General features: G+C 40.0%; 1 protein-coding gene across 2 annotated transcripts in view; it reads right to left on the bottom strand.

The window, feature by feature from the left end:
* The window catches only part of rasgrf2a (Ras protein-specific guanine nucleotide-releasing factor 2a), a 42447-nt gene extending 25337 nt beyond the window's left edge, over positions 1–17110 (bottom strand). For both annotated transcript variants that reach the window (XM_038733883.1, XM_038733884.1), the window contains exon 1: positions 16289–17110. In XM_038733883.1, the coding sequence (XP_038589811.1) occupies positions 16289–16567 (279 nt within the window). In that variant the 5' untranslated portion in view covers positions 16568–17110. The remainder of the gene's footprint in view (positions 1–16288) is intronic.
* Positions 17111–21416: the final 4306 nt, after the last annotated feature.

Genomic DNA, 21416 nt, shown 5'->3' with positions numbered 1-21416 from the left:
AAAGATTGTCAGCTATGGGTACTGGTTTTCCCTTTTAAACCTCACAATCTTACACTTGGCAAATTACAACAGTATCACATTTTGCTTGTGCAAACATTGTTTTCAACAACGGTTTGGGTTTTATTTACGACGTTCATAATTCATTAGGTGAACTGTGACAGCTGCACGAATAACAACGAAGCTCATCATAAACCATTTAAACATCGACCCACCAATCACTTTGAAGCACTCGCGAACAAACTACCCGGGGACTGGGCCAGGTCAACTTTAGTAGCTACGTGCACACACACACACACACACACATAAATAATTAAAGTAATCTGGATGTATAAAGTCATTAGGAGCACAGTTGTTTTTTTTAAGTTTATTAGGTAAGAGACAGGAAGTTTTTCCTTTTGTTTAGAGAAAAGTTGGTAGGATCTAAGAAAAACTGAGTCCTCTTTTGTTTTTATTTAACAACCCACCGGCCTTTCTTTCACTGTAGTTCGCCTCTTTTGTTGTCATTTGTAAACTTCGATTAATCGAATTGATCAATCCAGCAAGGAACGTTATTTTACCAAAAATCCATCTGGTTTCATGTTGCTTCTCTTTCGCCTAGAAAGCTGCATTATAATACATATAGGGCGGCGTGGTGGTGCAGTCACCTCACTGCAAGAAGGTTGTGGGTTCAAACCCTGTGTGGAGTTTTCATGTTCTCCCCGTGTCTGCGTCGGTTCTCTCCGGGTGCTCCAGCTTCCTGGACTAACTTAATTGGTGACTCTAAAATTCGTCTATGTGTGGCCCTGCGATGGACTGACAACCTGTCCAGGGTTCGCCCGATGTAGGGTAAGACCATGGATGGATGGATGGATGGATATTTGTGACATCTCACACAGATGTTTGACAACATCTCAAGAGGGAAGTCTTGTTGGCAGCATACTAGATTTGGATCTTGACAATCACAGGGGCATTCCTGAGCCGAACCTGTAATATGAGCGGCTTTCAAGCCAAGTTTCCAATTGTCATGTGAATTTTAAGCGGACTTTTGAAATGTTGCAAAAAAGAAAAAATAAGCTGGTTTGGAGCGAATAAACCAGGTTACATCAGTAGTTGACATTACACATGCCTGTAATAATGGGTTCCAACCAGAAACAAAACCGGTCGCATGAATCTGAGGGCCATGGAAAATTGGAAAGAGGTCCTCAGAAATGTGTTTCAAGAGGGCAAACTGCTCCCAGCCATGTCTCAGCACGTTATGAGAATATCCGACAAGACGCCAACAGCGTAAACAGCTGATCTGATGCGACTTATACGTTTGCTACGTTTGCCCACATTTACTTTTTTTAGACAAAGGCAAAAAGCACCTCAAGCGAGCGTAAAAACTTTTTTGCAGTTTCCATCAACCTTTTCTAATGCGATACTTCAAAATGAGCATTAAAAAAAATATGGCTACAGACATAACCTTTAAGTCGCTGAGTGGATCGGAAGCACCCCGATTTCAAATTGATTCATTGAGTCTGATCAGAACTGAGCGGGACGCGTCACCAGTGTGTTGTGTGGGGTGTGGGACCCGGGTTCAATCCCCCACTGTGACCCATCCACCATTGTGTCCCTGAGCAAGACACTTAACCCCTAGTTGCTCCAGAGGCGTGCGACCTGACATGTATAGCAATTGTAAGATACTTTGGATAAAAGCGTCAGCTAAATGAATAAATGTAATGTAATGTTGTAATGTTGTATGAACCTGCTGATTCCCTCTTCTCAGCCTCGAGTTCTTCCACAGTTTCATTCTCTTCTTTGTTTTTCTCTACAAAACACAGCACACACAAGTGCAACCAGCTGACCACGACAGTCTGCCTCCATGTTTGTTTCTGTCTGAAGTCACGTTTTATCACGTGGGATTCTGTGAGATCCAAAGTCCCCGGAAACGCCACTCTGAAACCGTTTAAACCTTCTAAACGCCGAGTGTGCGGTCCTGCTTCTGGACTGGACGATCTGGTGTGCGTTCTTAAGATTAAAATCTGTCGTTATGTCTGTGGTTAGGGTTCTTAAAATCGGTTAAGATTTGAAAATACTCTAACTTGCACCAGGCGTTACGAATGGAAATGAGCACAGACAGTAATGACTTCACTATGCAATTCTTTTTCTCACCACTGAGATATTCTGAGTATAACGAGCTACCACAGACATATTATATATCTGTTCCTAATAATCGCGTTTGCAGACTGCAGACAGATAAACATGAAAAGAACGAACAACATTGAACAATGAACATGGAGGATAACTATAAACGTAAATAAACTTAATTTTAAATGTTGACAGAAAGTTAGCATAATAAATACATCTTAATATTTTTCTGCAGATAAAGAGACATTATTGTTTCACTAGTTTTGGCTTATTGAATTATAGTTATACACTGACAGTACTGCATACTGCACATTTATTTGTACTTTGTATTACAACATCTGACAATATGCTTTACTCTGAGGCTGCCACAGGGAGAAAGTAGGCCTGTATAGTAATGATGTAACGCTAAGCGGGTGAGAGACACTTACTAGCGTGCGCCACGGACCAGAGAGAGGCTTAAGGGCTTGTTTGTGTGTGTTTTGGTGTGCGTGTTGGGGGGGGGGTTACATAACCATCAAGGCTTGTTCAGCTTCTCGCATTGCTAATGCGGCTTCCCCAGCCACAAGCCTACTTTAAGCTAGAGGATAACAATGACAGAGAGACAGACAGAGGCAGCTTTCATGCTTTGCACCCAGCGTCACTACGTCCAGTCACAAAATTCAGCTCATCTGTCTGCCGTTCACAGACACAAATATGAGAGCTGCTACCTGCAGACGGCTCTCAGTGGTTGAGCCTCTGCATCGTTTACAACACAGCATGACTAGCAGGACGGCGGGCCCTGTGTTTGATTCATCTCGCTTCATGTCTCAGGATTGAGCAACTGTGTATCCTTTTATGGATTCTTAGCCTCTTTTACCTTTTGGAACAATATACCCAAGTTTCAAGGATACGTCTGGTGACATTTTTCTTATTGTCAACAAATACTGAAAAGAAGACCAAAAGCAGCAAGTCCCGTGTGTATCACCGCCTGACGTCTCTTCTTCTTCTGAGCCATAGAGCTCAATTGTTGTCTTAAAACTATTAAACCCACCAGTGAGCCTCACTGCTGCACTGGGTCACATGTTCCTTCATCACCATTAACACACACACTGTAGTTTATTCTGAATCAGTCCCACATACACAGTCCTGCTGCCCCGAATACTCACTACAGCACCACATGTGGATTCATCCGCCGCTGAAAATAGTCCCCAACAAATTAACCATCTACTCCTGGAAATTACTGAGCCTTGAAAAAAAAGATGTATGAAGATGTAGGTCTTCGTAGGGACCAATGGGCTTAGGAGTGGTTAGGGAAGATTGAGAGAGAGACTAATGCTGGCGGCACACTAGAGGACAACTGGGCCGCTTTGTGGGTCAGTTTCGCCAGGGTTGTTCCCGATCTGACGCTGCTCGGGGACGATTATCGGCCTAAATGATCCTGTAGTAGTGTGAGGGGTTTACAGACATGATCGCCGACTGGATTTCTGATTGGAGGCTCCTGTGTGTGTGTGTTGTTTACCAGCTCCTGGCAAAGTAAAAGAGCGGCTTTGTTATTGCGTCGCCTGCATACATTGAGGGTGTACACTACATCAGCTCAATAAAGCATCTCCGTATTAGTTTAATAGAAAAGATGAGTGCTCAGGCCAACCAACCAGCCGCCTTGACCGGGGATCAAATCCCTGTTTCATTCCATGTCTCGGGATTATTCCTCATTTCCCTCGTGCAGTTTAGATTTATGGATTTTCACTGTTTGTGTATAGATTAACTTGCTTTCGTTTTTACACCGCATACTTCAGCTCACTTGTAAGTTTACCCTTTTTGTTTAAAGATCACACTAAACTTTTCCTCTCTGTGTTTTAGTGTCTGCATCTGGGTCCAAAACCCCTGTTTCCAGTGTCAGCCCCATGACCATAACAAGTGTTTACAGCTTGTTCTGCTGCAACGAAGAGGGGAAAACTTCCAGCACAGTCACATGACTTGTTTTAATGGGATTTCAATCTTCAAATTGACCATATAATTCCTTCTACAGTACCGACAACTTGTGCATGGTTTAAAAAACAAAAAAACATAGCACTTTCTTCACTGGAAGAAAAAGTCAAAGTTAATCCAGGTAGCAAAAACGTTTCCCATCAAGATGTAACTGGTAAAACAAATCAGTACTGATAAAAAGACTAGTGACCACTATGTGGAAGCTAATCAAATAAAAATAAAGAAAAACTAGCAGTATATAAAAATTATTTCTAGGACACTGTTTTCTTATGTAACTTGACAGGATGTTAAGATCTAGGGCTGTACAATATTGGAAAAAACTGACATTACAATACGTTTCTTTTCTGAGATATATATTCCCAAAGAAAAAATTTAAGGAATTTTCACCAGATGACTTCAATTCCTCTATTTAAAAAGAATTAAGCATCCTAGTAATATAGGGGTGATTTTGGAAAACACATAAAATAAATAAGCTGAAAAAATGTTTTTAGTCTGTTAGTTTGAGTGCAAACTATCCTAATAAAAATAAAAGAGCAGCTATAAACCAGCCCCCCTGAGTGGTTTACAAAAGTTGCTTTTTTGGCAATCAAATCCCTTGTTTCAATGGTCATTTTCAAGCTGTTTTCGACAACTATTGGGGGCGGGGCCTGTTTGTCGTACAATATTGTGATTGGTGTTTTGTTGTTCATGCAGAGCCTGCTTATCAATAACTACCAACAAACTCCGTGTATCTAAGAACCCTTAAAGTGGAGTGAATTATGTTACATCAGACAAACTGCAGAAAAAAAAGAATGCAGAAAAAAAGCAGCAAAACAGTTTAGGTGCAAACATTATGTCGCGACAGGACAGGAGGAGAAGACCCCAGGCAATCCTTCTGCACCTCTGTTTGAGGAGAGAGATGGGTGGCAGTGTGAAAAGATGAGCTTTCACAGGAGATTTATAATTGTGTCCTTATTTCAATGCATTTCCCCGTGTATTTGTTTGTTTCCGGTTTATACGCCAAACGCCAAACGTAATAATAATAATAATAACACATTTTATTTGTAATGCACTTTACATTTAAGACAAACCTCAAAGTGCTACAGATAAGATCATAAAAGCAAGGTAAAAACATCAGTGTGAAATATAGATAAATAGTGCAACGACATTATTGTGCAAGGTTAAAACTCATAAGTTCTGCTAAAAAGAAATGTTTTTAGTCCTTTTTTAAAAGTCTCAATAGTCTGTGGTGCCCTCAGATGGTCAGGGAGGGCGTTTCAAGTCCGAGGAGCAGCAGAGCAGATTTCCTGTAACTTCCTGTAAATGGTCTGAAAGTCGGAACCATCCAAAAAATGCCTTCACACCAGAAACGAACTGAACCGTGGTTCAGTTTGATCCGGACCGAGACTACCTCTTTTCGTCGGACCAAATTTCGTCTGTTTGGTCCAGACCGGGGTCCGGGGGAGGTTTCACACCTGCAACTTTGGTTCGGACCAAACTGAAAAGTCCAAAAGAGGTAGGTGTGAAAGCCCCCTATCCATAGTTTCCACAGGACTTATAACATCAGCGTGGCTTCGGGACATTTCCACACCTAAAACTTCCCTCCTGACTCACAGCTTGGAGAAATTAAGTGATTTTTTGTTGTTTTGTAGGCTTTGCACATCTACCGCACTCAGTGAAAGACAGGCTAATAGACAGATCCACTCACAGAACAGTTAAAGGCGGACTAGAAATAGCACAGGTCAGCAGTGTGTAGTAGAGCTTGTGTGCGAGGTGCAGTTGTGTTGACTTGGTATTCAGACAGTGACTGCAGGCAAAAGGACCAGCAAGCATGCTATTCTTAGTCGAGCACAGCAGCATCCCAGAGCACGTTAGCTGCAAACACAGACAGCTTTACATGTTCAGAGTACTACAGAATATCAATATTTCAGATTCATTTAAATGAACATTTAAATGTAAGTTAACAATTCATTGGTTTTGTGTATATCTATTTAAGAGCATAGGCAGTCAAACATATAATCAAAACATACTGTCTTCCAGCACACAGCCTCTCCTTTGTCATCTATCTTAAAATCCAATCTCCGTTTTCAAACATCATAATCTTCGTCTCGTCCCTTCTGCAGGGATTCTCTGAGGAAGATTTCACATCTGTCCCGACCCCTTACAAGAAAAAACACCAATCCAATTGATTTTACTTTGAATCAACCTGCTGCTCGCCGTACTTTAACCCAGAACATGCTGATAATACTGAGAATTTGGCTTTTTTGACTGCTTTAACCAAGACTGTAGCGCAAACTATCTGGATTCACTGTGACAATCGTGAATTAGAGGAAATAAATGTCGTTCGAGCTTTGAAATGTAAGGTAAAAAGCCTGATTATTCGTAACCCATTAGAATAATAAGTGAACAAATAGGTTTCCTACATACAACCTGTTTTTATTTTCTATCTTAAAAATTGTATTTAAATGTCTTTTCATTTTCCCTATTTGCTTTTTTGTTTTATGTAAAGCACTTTGAATTGCCTTGTTGCTCAAAAGTGCTTTACAAATAAACTTGCCTTGCCTAAAGTTTTTACTTAAAGCTGCTTTAATCAGTAGTTTTATATTAACAACAGGTCAGATGTGAAAGGTATCACAATTGGTTCATACCAGTAAATTCTTTGGGAAACGCTCGATTTGAGCAGACTTGAAAAAACAAAAGCTATGAATTTACCACTCACTATAAACGCCATATCAGCAGACCCACACTAAAGTGGAAAAGTGCTTGTCACAGACCAATCATGTCTGAGGATGACAAGATAAACAAGTGTAGATTTGTACACAATTCAATTCCCTTGTAAGCTACAAATCAGAAAGTTGTTTCGCTCTGAAACAACGGACTCAGCGGGATACCAGTGAATGTACAAAAACAATAATCGTTGGCCTGTCCTTCACTGAGTTACAGGAGCTTTCAGCATGGCTTATGTTTCCAGTTCATTAGGCAGTAAATGACAGCAGAGAATTATACTTTCACTCACTGTTGTTCATATTTAATAACCTACTGAACTCATAGTTACATGCTTTGACTAATCAAATGAAGACGGATGTTACAAACAGTCGCTTCTGTTTCTGCTTCATTAGTTTGTTTAGTTTTACATATTTATTGTCATGCACATACAAGGGTCCAGCCACATGGACGAAAAAGACACTGAAAATACAGCTGCAGAAGTGAAACATTTACGATACACTTCCAACAATCTTACATTGCAAACACAGAACGTTGTCTCCTCTCTCGGGTTCTGCAAATAAAATCTGCAACAGTAAAAAAAATCACTGATGTAAAAAAAATTATTTTACAATCATCCAACCAGAACAGATCAGAAATACATTTTGCTAAGATTAGCCCTTAAATCATGTCAAAAAAACGCCAGGATTGTCCATCTTATCTGGTGTCATCTTGGCATGCAGCCGACAGGAAATGTTTGCCCCAAGCAAAAGCACGTTAAACATTTGAGACCAGGCAGTGGGAGTCTTTACCTCACTGAACCTTAAGTGTAAAACTACTGTGGAAGCGATAATCATTTGAAATGAAGGCCTTTTTGTGAAATTACAACCGAAATTATAGTTGAAATATTCAAATTTAAATATCTAGCAATCCAAAAAACACCACCAAAAACTGGAGCAACAGGAGCTTATTTGACTTTATTTTTGTTTTAAATTTTTATTAAATTTTTATTTAAGCAACTTAAATATAGTTTTTTTTTGAACATTAGATACTTGAAACTCCCTAAAAACAAAAAGGTTTTGAAATTACAATGGGTAACTGACCCTTTGCTAAGCCCCGCCCCCCTCAGTTAGTGTTGCTAAGTCCGACAAACTGTCAGCGCTGCCTCTGTCTATTACTGCACTGAAATATTGTCTAATTTGTTGGAAAAAGTGATCTCAGAAAGAAGCAGACAGTTTTGCAGTTATATTATACATTTGAAGGTTTTATTCAGGCTGTCAGACTGACTCAAACTGACGTGAAGAAAATGAAAGGTAGAAGCTAAAACCAACCGATCACAAGTGAACCACCGTATCCCCCGACGTCTGAGACAAAAGACAACGATATGAACGATCAACTCTGTTCCTGTACAGCTGAGTAGGCCTATGTTCATTATTACAATCATTAAGAAGCAGAACAATAGGGCTTTATTACGTTCCATTCAGCAGGAAGTTAGTTATCACATTAGGAACAATCCACAGCCGACATTTATCTGGATTTATTTGAGGTTTTGGAAAGAGAATAAATCGTACGTCTACTTTCAGCCTCTCTGGGTAGCGACTGTAACTGTTACAAGATGCCCCTTGAACAGCGTTTGACCTGATCTTGGAAAAATACAGCCAAAGAAAACTCTTTTTGCATTAGAGTCAACGGAGCGCAGCCATGAAAGTGTCGGACCTCAGTTAGAGCGAGGCCTATACTGCGCTGTGATTGGCCAGCTGTGTGTTTGGGGCGTGGCTTAGCGAAGGGTCAATGGGAACATATGTAAATTCAACTAAGTAAAATATTTCAATGTATAAATTGAGTAGAGTTTAAATTTTACCGTTTCTTAAATTCAAATTATTCATTCTACCAGTAAATTAGTTCAAGTTTGCTAAAAGCTAAGTTAAAATAAAATGATAAAAGCAACTTTAAGAGGATGAGATCTTGACTTGTGCTCACAAGAACAAAGAAGCATATTTAGTATATTGAGGTCAATATATACTGATCACAGTCATGTTAATGAAGAAGGTTTTATCCCCATATCAGCCACAGATACAGGCGATTGAATAATTAATGTTGCTATCAGAGTATCTGTGAAGAGAGTGGACATCAAATGAGCCAAGTTATCAATTGTCTAAGAGTGCTTTGATGCTCTCTGATGTTTTGTCTGACATTAATGTTCCTCCATTTAAAAACCTGCCGCTGTCAGAATCAGAGAGCAGCCTTCGTCAGACGGAGATCAAACAATGACCGTCTGTGTCGTAAATCTTGTTGTTTAGTCTGTTATTTTCCTCTCAGCTGCACTGTGACTATGTGTAATCTATTACAGTTTATTTGATGTGTAACAGACTGAACGATTAATCCAGAAAGTAAATTGGCAGATAAATTGATAATGAAAATAATCATTAGTTGTTAGTTACTGTCAGTCAGTCGACCACTGGTCCAGGCTGAAATATCACAACAACTATTGGATGGATTGTGATGAAATGGACATTCATGGTCCCAAGAAGTTGAGCTGAAACTTTGGTGATCAATTAACTTTTTTATCTGGTCAAAATTTAACTTGTTCAACACTTCGGTTTATGACCAAATATTGCAAAACCAATGACATTCCCATCAGCCTCGGCTGTACTTCTAGTGCCAATTGGCAAATGTTAGCATGCTAACACGGTAAACTTAGATGGTAATTGTCAGAGTGAGAAAAAAACCTTCACATCAGCCTCCGACGGAGACATCTATAATATCGACACCCCACATTTCCCACTTGATGAAAAGACAATGTCAACAAACTGTAAACGTGCCGCCAGTTACATCAAAATAAAATCTAATATAAACACTAATACAATTGATTCAGCTATTTTTATGGGCCTTCAAACTGTTTGTTTGTCTCTGCTTTCACTTGCTAGCACAACAAAAGTAGCTCATTTAGGCCGTTTTAGCAGTAAGGCTAACCAGCTTGGAATAATGTGTGAACAATCCAAAGTCACAATATGATTTTCTTGGTTGGCTGCGTCCGACAATTTCTGTAAATTTCCCCCCAAAAAACGAGAGTCCCCCCCCCCCCCCCCCACTCTTTACACAACTATTTCTAGATGTCTATGAAGACCAACGATGGTCGTTCAGTCTTGGCCACAGGTAGTCTCAACGACTGTAACGACTGTCGTCACAGCAACAAGGAACACTAACGAACCAGCGGTATCGATGACCCGAGATAACGACCCCACTGAGGTTAAATAGCTGAGTTTCCTTGCCAGTCAGTCAGAACTGAAGAAGTCCTTTGGATAAGGGACGAAACGTCTTCCAGTAGCTTCAACCAAGTCCAGTTGCCCTTCATTTTAACCTTCGTTGGATAACTATTTCTAGCAATTATGGAGTGATTGACTGAGTGAGGAAAACACTACGATTTCCAGGAGAAACTGTCTGAAAACGTGCCGATTTCAACTTTTATTGTGTCTCGACTGACAACTGGCTTTTCACCCCCAAAAGTCTGAAATAGGGATCAACCAATATCCCCCCCCCCCCCCCCCCAGGCTGATACCAATACGGATTATCAGTATCCAATTACACTGATGACCGATATGTGGAAACGATATTTGCTGTAAAATTTTTAATCTTGGTGTCAAAATTTAGAATAACACACACAACACAAAAACTTGAAAATAACAAGAATAAAGTTAACTGTCATGTTTAATCTTTATAAATAGTAAATTAAATGAATTAGAGATCCATCCCAGAGATGGACTTGTTAACTATGTGTGATAAACTATCATAAACTTTGTCTTTACCGGCTGGCATTTATATTGTATCCATTTTATATTGTTAGGATTTTATTGATACATTTATTAATACTATTTATTGGTTCTGTTCTTTATCTTTACTCTTATTGGTTTTCCATCACTAAATAATTGCCTTTTAAAAATATGTTATTTAAAAAAGAATAAATTCAGAACAGTAATCAAATTTAATATTTTATAATAACTAACTGTTTTCAGAGCAGCAGCAAAAGTAAAGTTTACAGCAACAAAAGTAACAATATAAAATCAGTATCACACTGGAAATAAATGGAACATAAATAAACTATATTCCTGACATCAAAATACCGAGTGAAGTTTAGAAAGAAGACACCAGTCAGTTTCATTGTGCTCAACACTCTGTGGGCAGACAGAGAGAGGCGGCTGCATCAGAGCCAAAGGAGCTTTTTTCCCTGTTTTTAAAATGACCGATGCAGATTATAGGAAAAATGCTGAAAATCGGCGCAGATAATCGGCCAGTACGATTATTATTGGACACCTAGTCTGAACTAGTTCTTTTCTATCACGACATCGTATTGGCTGCCTACTTTAGAAGTTGTTGCATGTGGCTGTACTGTCCGGTCTGGTTTCTTGGCCGACTATCACTGGCAGTGCTCACAGCAGTGAGGAGTAAACAGTAGCTACAGTGCAGGCTGGCAGGCAGACGGCCCCCCATGGCTCTAATGCCAAGCTGTCACACTGCATCGCACTGTCCTCTTTTCCTGTCTTAGGTGTGAGAATTAATCAGAAAAATAGTTCAGCTCTAGTGCTGCCTTATTCATTTTTTGTTTCAGGATACAGACTCTCACTTCTACTAAATTATGGAGCAATTTCATATATTTTACTACACATGCAGATTTTCTAAGAAAATAAGCTTTTACAATTTAATTCCCGCTTGAGTATCGGTGATCTGTCGTACATGCATGCTTCATCATCACTGCTAAGAAAACTAGAGTCTGCCTACCATGCAGCGTTGCTTTTTATTTCAAATGCCAGATCGTGGGGCCTCTGGTTGGAGGTGCTGGCGCCTTTTGTGGAGTTTAGATCCTTGGTTAAAGTGTACTTTAAAGGCCGGAAAACCTGAAAGGCAAGTTGCTGCTTAGCAATAACATTATTGTACAAATACAAATATTTAGTACTTAAAGGCCGCCCTCCAGGCACTTTCCTCATGCAGGCAAAATAAGTGAAAATTCTATTATCTGCACACAGAGGGCCCAGGTGCAAAACCAATGGACAAATACTGACTTTGTTGATAATACTGAGAGATGCACAGATGTTCAGCAGAGAGAAGGAAATTCATCCAGCCTGAATTTCTAATAAGATGTTGACGTTAAAAATAACAGGACAGAAGAATCATTTCAAACAACATCAAACGGCTGTTTGTCTTAAGGAAATTTAAGAAGGCAAAATTCCTCTGCTGAGTTCTTGTTAACTTTTACAGAGGAGCAATAGAAAGAATCCTGACTGGAAATATCACAAACTGGTGAGATGTGGTGCATGGTCCAGGACTGGATGGCTCTGCAGCGGGTGATTAAAACCGCTCTGAAGATCATTAGAACTCATCTACTGAGCATCAGTGATATCGCTGAGACGAGGTGCCTGCAGCGCCCCAAAGGATATTAAGGCTGCATTCAGATTGTTTTATAACAGTGTGAACAAGTCACATGGAATCTGATCTTTACCAGTTCGGATTTGGGCCACTTTCATATGCAAAATCAGATTGAGGTCAGATTTTTTGAAATGTTACCTCTGTCTGGAGTCAGATCAGAATTCATGCGACTCTGACGTAACTCTAGAACGACTGTCGTCACAATTCTGTGCTTGCGGGAGCCCAATGATCAACTTAACAATAAAACTGTACTGTCTGTGGCCTCCATGTTTACTTCTCTACGACAGCATGCTGCACCAGACGGATACTGTTACGCATGCGAGTCACTTTCAGGCCACTGGCCTGTTCCCACTTCTAGTCTGATATGAGACACATCTAAAAAAAAATACAGTTGACCAATCACAAAATTCAGACCCGAGGAATGGATCTGAGCGGAGCATTAAGACCTGCAGTGTGAACGCAGCCTAAAATACCCAGCCACAGCCTGTTCAGAGATGCAGACGTATCTGCTGTCGCTCCACCAGACTGCAGAGAAGCTTCTTCCCTCAGGCTGTGAGACTCCTCAACTCATCGTCTGCACTCCACCATGAATAAATGACATAGAACTGATCTATCTACCATCTTGGTGTGAAATACAGAATGTAATCAAGTGATTGTACATATTGTTTTATTATTATTCTATTCTAATTTTAAATATTTGTATATATGTCCTGTGTGCGTGGTGTGAAGGGTGCTACAACTTCTTTGTGCTGCCTTGTGTTATAAATGTATACATGTACCTTGAACCTTTAATCTATTTAAGATAGCCCAAAGTTTCCCTCATCTTATGAGGCACTGACAGTCTTTTAGAAATAAAATATTAGGGTGGGGAGTGGGGCTTAACCTTGTTTACTTTCTACAGATGCAAGGCCCTCCCCAGGATTATTTGTATTTTCTTTGAACGCTTCCTTTTGCTAAACAAGACTAAGATTCTACAACCATGCTAGAAGCTGTTTAAAGGGGATCTCCCCAATTTTACATATTATACAAAGTCTGTATCCAAGTGCTGGGAAATTGTATGACACGTTTAGTGTCTCCAGAGGGATGGTTGTCCTCTGCATAGTGTCTGAAAACAAATGCACATTTATGAACCACAGTGCCCAACAAAAACTATGTAATCTCTTTATATAACATCTCTCACAAGAAAGGGCTGAAATTAAATATAAATGGGGTAAGAAAAAAAAAAGAACAGAACCTCTCAATTTTTCAGACAGCGTAAGCATTTTTATACAGTCCTGTATTTTGCAATAGAAATGCAAAAAACAAGAGAGAGAGATTTAAGTGCACCTTAAACATGTGGCGTGTTCAGAAGAGCTGCAAGTGACATTCACGGCCACCGCATGTCCCACTAGAGCACCAGCATCGCAGACGGAAACAAATCAGCAGATCGCATTGAGAAAAACAGCAATTTACCTCACAGATCATCATAATACACACTTCACTCAAACTGATCAGAAACAAAAAAAACTCAACAAAACTCTTTTTGTAAGTCTTTTCACCACTTCACTACAATCACCAGCTCTGGTTTGGTCAGAGTACACCATTAATTCACCGCGTCGGATGTGCAAAGAAACAGACGTTGCATCACTCTCCTCAAAACGAAGTGTTTTGTCATTCTCTGCCGTTACTCCACTAAATCTTTGCCTAGCAAATAGTTGTCTGCTGCTATATTAATGTTCAGAATCTCATTTACAGATCAGAGTAATTCAGCGGATTCTCACCCTACTGGGGCTTCGTGAGCGGAATAATTGTTAGCACACTAAAGCTGTAAAAACACTGCAGCACATCTGCTTCCTCCATAAACGGAGCATGTGAAGTCACGACTGAGTCAGGCTGTCACAGGCAGCATGTGATTAATGCCTATCGAGGCGTGACAGATGACCTGCGTATCGATAAGAAGATTAGACTTCACTGATATATAATCCAGTTTGTATAAAAACTGAAATGACCCGTTGCCAAACAGGATCTGTGGGTCGAACGTGCAGCTTGTTTCTCAGAGCACACCGTTTATTATTAAATAACCACCACTCCACGTTATGCCAGCAGCTCATGGGATGAAAACACATCTTCATACCCTGCAGCAGCAAAAACAGGAATATGGGTCATTTAAAAATTAGCATTAGCCTCCACAGAACAAGTATTTCATAAAGGCTAATTCTGTTAACAATGAATTCTCAATAATATAACCAGGCGCTTTGTGTCTTCCTCATCACACAGGGTTTCTCTCTAAAACAGAGAAGGCCTTGCAGGCAGAGGCGTCCGGTAAGGAGGATGAATGACGAAGACGGTGAGATGCTCGAATTTGGAACAGAAAATTAAAACATGGGACTATTTCGATCACCCTTTAAATTATTTTTAAGGGAGGAAAAAAAGGCAAACGTTCACTGTTTCCAGCTTCTCAAACGTGAATAATATCTTCTTTTCTTTTCCATGATAGTAAACTTAATATTTTGGGGCTTTAGGCTGTTGGTCAGGCAAAGCAAGACATCTGAAGACGTCACACTGGGCTCTGCTGGGCCCTTTTCACTATTTACAGACCAAATGATTAATCAATAAAAATACTCTGCTGACTAACACTAGAAATAATCATTAGTTGCAGCCGTACTTTGGTTCGGATTGACTGACACACACACTCATCCCAAGGCTAAGAATGTTCAGTGGAGGTTGTGTTTATACGTGTTTTGTCAAAAAAAAGAGATTAAATTGTGTTGTATTTTCTGCAAGAGTGCATTTTTATTAGCAAGTTGTCTCTGATCAGACTAATGAACAGGAGGCTGTCTAATGTTTCATGTCTCGATCAAGGCCAGACTAAAAGTATCTAGTAATTATTGTAAGGTATTTCTTTTTATTTAACCTTTGTTTTTTTGAGATAAAATCATTTTTACAAGGGCGGCTTGGCCAAGAAAGGGAGCAGAACAGCAAGTCCGACAGTACAAACATAAAACGACACAAAACAATCAATAACATTTATACTTTTACCTATTTACATATGCAACAATAACAACCCACTATCAAAACCAGTACATAAAGTATTCATTAAGCAGTTAACATAGCCGACACCACACCATACACATTCTTTTGTTCGACCAACAGTCCCAAAGCTCAAAGATATTCACTTTTTAATGACATAAAACAGAGAAAAGCAGCAAATCCTCACATTTGAGAAGCTGGAACAGGGAGTTTTTGGTATTTCTGCTTGAAAAATGACTAAAACGTTGGTTACTTTTCTGTCAGTCATCATTTCAGCTCTAGTTTGAATATTATTAGCTAGTCTGGAGTTCCTCTATTCACCTATGTTTACAGTGAGCATGTTTTATTTATAGTAACATAACTTCAGATATCATGTACAGACAAGCTGTCAGCATCTCAATCATGTCTGTAGACTATAAAAAAACCTTCCCCTCATCTTACTCTTTACTTTGAAGGTTCTCAGTCATCCAGGTCAACTTTGGTTGAAGATACTAGAAGACGTTTCCTCCCTCATCCAAGAGACTTCTTCAGTTCTGAAATGACTAGTCGGTAAACTCAGCTACTTCTGATAAATAGCTGGTTGGATACTCCTAACTCTTATTTCCTCAGAGATTGTTGGTGGCATACTGTAGACTTTTAATGAATAAGTTAAGATAAAATCATTTAACATGTAGGCAGAATGTAATATTGCTTTATTTGTGCATATAAATAGTGAAACTTTTACAACCTTGAACTGTTAATATTTTTTAGGGATTCTCGCTATTTTGATTAGCACCTGTGACATTTTTCTTGTATTTTGGGTTCCTTGCAGCTTGATATTTTGTTAACTTCACAAAATGAGATGTCCGACTTACAGCAGAGTGCGTGCTGAACACAATAGGCTACCATGCATGAGGAGTAAAAGGTGGAACAAAGACAAAAATGCATCCATAGAAAGTCGGTAAAGAAAATTACCAACATGAACTCCCGAGGGTTTAAATGAATGAAAAGGGTAGAAGCATATTTCCCTAATGAAACAGCTAACCCCTCCATTCTTAAACTTTTAGCTAACCTGGCTCTCCCTCCCTGCCTCTCACGGTCCAGTGGAGCTGTGAAGACTCACCTGCTGTTTCTCTGTGGGCTCCTTGCTGATGGCGGAGACCTTGGGCGCAGGTGCCCGCTCGCACGTGCATCCCTCCAGCAGGTACATCCCGGAGGGCCTGGTGCTCTGGTCGTTCTCGAAGTAGAAGAGCACGTTCTGGTAGAGGGCGAAGTACTTTTCGGTCCAGCGGCTGTTCTCGGTGGTCTTCTTGCTCAGGAAGCCGCGCTTGGTGCCCTCTTTACGCGCAACCAGCGACAGATACAGAGCGTGGCCCTCATTGTACCGCACACCCTTCTGCATTTTATGTTCACTCGGATTTTGCTTTTTTTATTTTGGTGCCAACTTCAAACAGTAACCCGAGGCATCACATCACATCACTGCCGTTATTTTAGCAGGAGGACGCCAGAGAGAAAGCGGTTAATGTCTCCGTGTGCAGGGAGAGGTAATCCAGGCTTACTATGGTACAAAAAGTTGGAGAGTCCCCGGCGCAGCGCACATCTCACTCACCAGCTCGCCAGTCTGGGGCTTTAACGTGGGCTTTCCTACAAAGCAGAGCTGCAGAAAACAACAACAACGCTTCACGACGTTTCCATGCTCCAAACTTTGACGAGGAGTTAACGCGAGGAGACGAGCGTTTTTTTTCCACCCGGCCGGTATAAAACGTTTCAAAACGAGACCGCTGATCGTATCTTCAGCAGCGCGAAACAAAAATAGAAACAGGGAACAGACGGTGAAAACAGAAACACGGCGGAGATCAGCGGTAATCGGCTTTGACACCAACTTAAAGAGACATGTCGCTGCAGCCCGCCGCGCGCTGCTGGCTGCCCGGCCCGCTGCGCCTCGCAGGAGCGCACGAGCAGAGACACGCCCACGGGGTGCAGGTGCACAGGAGCGCGTGAAGGGGGCCAAAGGTTTAACGGTGGTATCACAGCCGGACAGGTGATGCAGTAAATCGGAATATTTAAAGGACAGCGTGGCTTCCCCTCTGTTTCATCACAATTTTGTACGTTTTGAGATCAAAGCAATTCTGACTGATCAAATTTTTTCCGGTTGATCGTTTGTAAGTTAGATGTTATTTAGACACTGACTATCAGAAAGTCAGAGGTAAAATTCTGAGGTTATAAGCTCACATATGCTCACATTTGCAGCTAGCTAGCAGGGAATCACCTATTTTACCTCAGACCTTCTGCTAATGAAGTTCCAGCAAACTCACTATATAAAAGTTTGAGAAATAAATTTTAGGAACCACCTAGTTGTAGTTTATTTTATCTGTAATTTGCACCTATGAAAGTGATTTCACGGGGGGATCTTACCCCATGTGGAAAATGCCTTTTCCCTAAAACATACATTTCATTAAATACAAATTAATTAGTCAACTATAGCTGTTTATTTTGCTTTAGCATAGCCTTCTTAAAGATACAAAAAAAATCAATAAAAAGTTCTTTAATGTGTCAAACAAATGGAGGTCTTACCCCAGTAGCTGGGAAAAATGCCTTTCTACTAAAACTTACATTTGATTAAATTCAAATTAATTTGTCTGGTATTTATTTAACTTTATATTATGTTAAGCAGGTCATCTCCAAGATACAAAAAGAAAAACTATAAAATATTATTTTGTGTTAGCTAATAGACATTGAGCTTGTTTTTGACCCTCTTTGCACACACACAGTTGTGTTTCCATCACTTTTGGGGACACTCGACCACTATTTGCCTAAACTTTTACAAGTGTCAGCTAATAGTGCTGCTATGTATGTCAGAGGTTGCACGCCTCTAGGGGTTAAGGCCCCCCCCCCCCTCACACACACACACACACACACACACACACACACACACTGAAAGGTGCACAAAAGCAGAAGTTTCTATTCTTGTAAATTGGTGATATGCTTCAGAAGATGTTGATGTTTGTTTTTCAAACTGTCATCGAGCCTGAAAGCACAAACAGATGTTGTAGCACTTTAGTAGACAGCGTGTGTGTGTACGTGTGTGTGTGTGTGTGTGAACGCATGGAGACAGATGTTGTGTGCGTGTGTGTGTGGGTTTTTTTTTTTTTTAGCTAAGCTGCCTTTCACTTCTGTTCACATACTGTACGTGATGTGGTGGATGGTACAGAGGGGTATTAAACGTTAAAAGACTCCCTGTTACCCCACCACCCCAACCCCTACGCTGTGCAGTCACAGACTCAGGTCAGGGTCTGGCTGTGGTCAGGGTCTGAAACATGCAATACTTTGACAGCCTCAGGACATTATGCAACAGACACCACATGAATCTCACAATATCAAAACACACAATGTAACACAGAGACGATGCCAGTGTAATCTGTTAGGCAGCTTAGTATCAGTTTACTGTGATTAACTCTAACTCTGTGTGAACTGTTGACAGTGGTGAAATGTAACTGAGTACATTTACTCAAGTACCAGACTTAAGTACTACTTTATGCTTTACAATACTTTATACTTTAACTCCGCCACATCTCAGGGGGAATTATTGTGCTTCACTACATTTATCTGACAGCTTCAGTTAATTTTTACATACAAAACATATGAAGAGCTTACAAAATACTACACCAGTAAAATCCAGCTTCTAATGACAGCATAGGCCTACATAATAGTCACAGGGAACATTTTCCTGATTTTCCTGACTTTTACTTACATAACATTTTGAACGCAGGACTTTTACTTGCTTTTATAGTGAGGTATTAGCACTTATTCTTAAGTAAAGGATCAGAATACTCCCTCCACCGCTGCCTGTCGAGGTTTGATTTGATAGAGTGATAATGTTTCAGCCGGAGCCAGAGTGCGTCTTTCCCGGTTCAAGAGATTTGCTGCCACCCACGTCAGCAGGGCTGACGGAGAATAATCAAACCCACGCTGGTGCAGATCGGGACCTGCTGGGATGTTAAAACGGGACTGCCTGGTAGGGGACCAGACGCCAACTCCTAACCCACCTTGATCCTGAAACTCTTCTGCACAGACACAGATGCTCAGATGCAAATGAAGCATGCAGAGAGAAAGAAATGGCACTACAGCACAGAACAGGTAGACCCAAGAGGAAGATTAGGTCCCTTTAGATGTTTGAAAAAAGCGTTTTTCTTTTCATTTTGACAGTAAAATTATGCTTTTTAGTAAGGACTGGGCTGCAACTAACAATTAGCCTATTTTCATTGTTGATTAATCTACAGATTTTTCAATTAACCAATTGTTTAGTCTACAAAATGTCAGAAAATGATGAAAAATTACCATCAAAATTTCTCATATAATACAAACTAACTTTATCAAAAAGCTCAATTTATTCCATAAACAGTCCAAAACCCCAAAAATATTATATTTACAGTCAATTAAATGCATAAAAGCATCAACTCTTCACATTTCAGCATTTTTGATGATTAATTATCTGAGGATCTTCTAATTGATTAATCCTTTAATTGCTTCATCATTCAATAAGAATAATCACACCTCACAATTTACGTCCAATTACAACGTCCAGGGGCAATGCAGACGTAGCGAGCCTTATACCGCGACAACACCGTGACGTGTTGAAATAACGTAGATAGCCACAATTAAAAAAATGATTGCACTGCATGTAAAACATCAGCATAGGATGAATGTAAACTAAGGTTTAGCAGGAAAACAGGCTACTGTAAAGTCTTGTTGAGCCAACCCATTAACCACTGAGGTAGATTAACCTCATCCTGTCGTGTCTTATCAGCTCCAAAGCTTTAAAGGCCATATCTGAGGCCCACAGGCAAACAGTGGAAATGCTGACAAATGAAACAGTCTCATTGCAGCTTAATATCATCAGTGGAGTTGCATGGGAGAGGGAGAAACAATCCCTCTGAGGTTAAAGGAGAGGGCAAGGACATGTTGCATCACAGACAGCAGACACACTCACTTTCATCTGTTTTCAGCCTGAAGAGAAAAAACGGCTCAGCTTGAGCATCTGTATGCTTACAAAGCAGCTGTCATAAATATATACTCTGTCTTATATATACTGTACTGCTCATTCTCCAAGCTGTACAAGAGCTGCACAATTTTAATTGAGCGGTACATTATTTGAGCATTTTGACTTTATGCTAAGATTTCTCAATCAAAACACGGGATAAGCTCATATGATGCATTAAAATATAAACTTCAGTGTGAAAATCTTTAGCACCACCTGGATCACCTGAAACAATACCTACACATGAATTGACGGTTAAGAGTCAGAATGACACTGTTAGTACTCTATTTATTTGGTACCACTTTCTTATAAGTCACAGATTATAAAGGATTTATAAGTTCTAAGTTATGGCTTCATAATTAAATTATAAATTGTATATTAATTGTTTATAGATCAGTTATAAGTCTTCAGTAAGAACAACGTTTGGGTTGCCCTATTGTATGCCATGCTTGACTGTAGACAAAGGGACTTGTCACAATCAGGCAACCAAAAAGTTCTTCTTGTTTAAGGGCTCATTATACCCGATACACATTAATTAATCATTTATAAACCATAATAGAATAATATGATATGATAGCCCTCTATATAAAGGAGTCTAATTATAAAGTGGTGCCATTATAACTCACATTCAGCTTTAAACAAACTCTTAAGACAGAAATAAGCTGGAACTGAAACCAAGTTTGCAGTGGCTTTAAGCAAAATAATGAATTTTCAACAATGACACATTATAATAAAGCTGCTGTGAAACCCAGCTGCTGCTGAAAACAACGCTGATGGGAGCGATGAGACGGAAACAGTTAACGTCATAAAACCAAAACAAAGAGCTGAAAGATGATAATAAAGCTCTGTAGAGCTGAGGGGAGCTGCAGAGTCAGTCATAATTCTCTGTGGGTTATCTCCTACAAGCCACACACTTTCACATTACATGATTAATTATTTTCAATATGCAGAACCAAACCTGTCACTGTGCTGAAACTGTTCGATTTCACTGTTGTTATGCAAATGTGAACAATTGTATTATTTAATTGTTAAGAGATACAGATCTGTCAGCGTAACAACATGAACAGTTTTATTTGATTATGAGCAAGTGACATGGAACAGTGGGTGGTCTTGGGTGGGGCCATAAGAGGCTTTAATAACATTACTCTCATCTGTAGACATAGCCAGCAAAGGATTATAGAGGATTACTACTACTGTGTGTCTGCCACTGTGA

The sequence above is a fragment of the Micropterus salmoides genome, unplaced genomic scaffold (assembly GCF_014851395.1).
Source record: "Micropterus salmoides isolate LMB-PRFRI ecotype aquatic unplaced genomic scaffold, ASM1485139v1 Ms_hic_scaffold_20, whole genome shotgun sequence".
Classification (NCBI taxonomy): domain Eukaryota; kingdom Metazoa; phylum Chordata; class Actinopteri; order Centrarchiformes; family Centrarchidae; genus Micropterus; species Micropterus salmoides.
The sequence above is the reverse complement of the archived record's forward strand: the minus strand, read 5'-3'. Positions and strand labels throughout refer to the sequence as shown.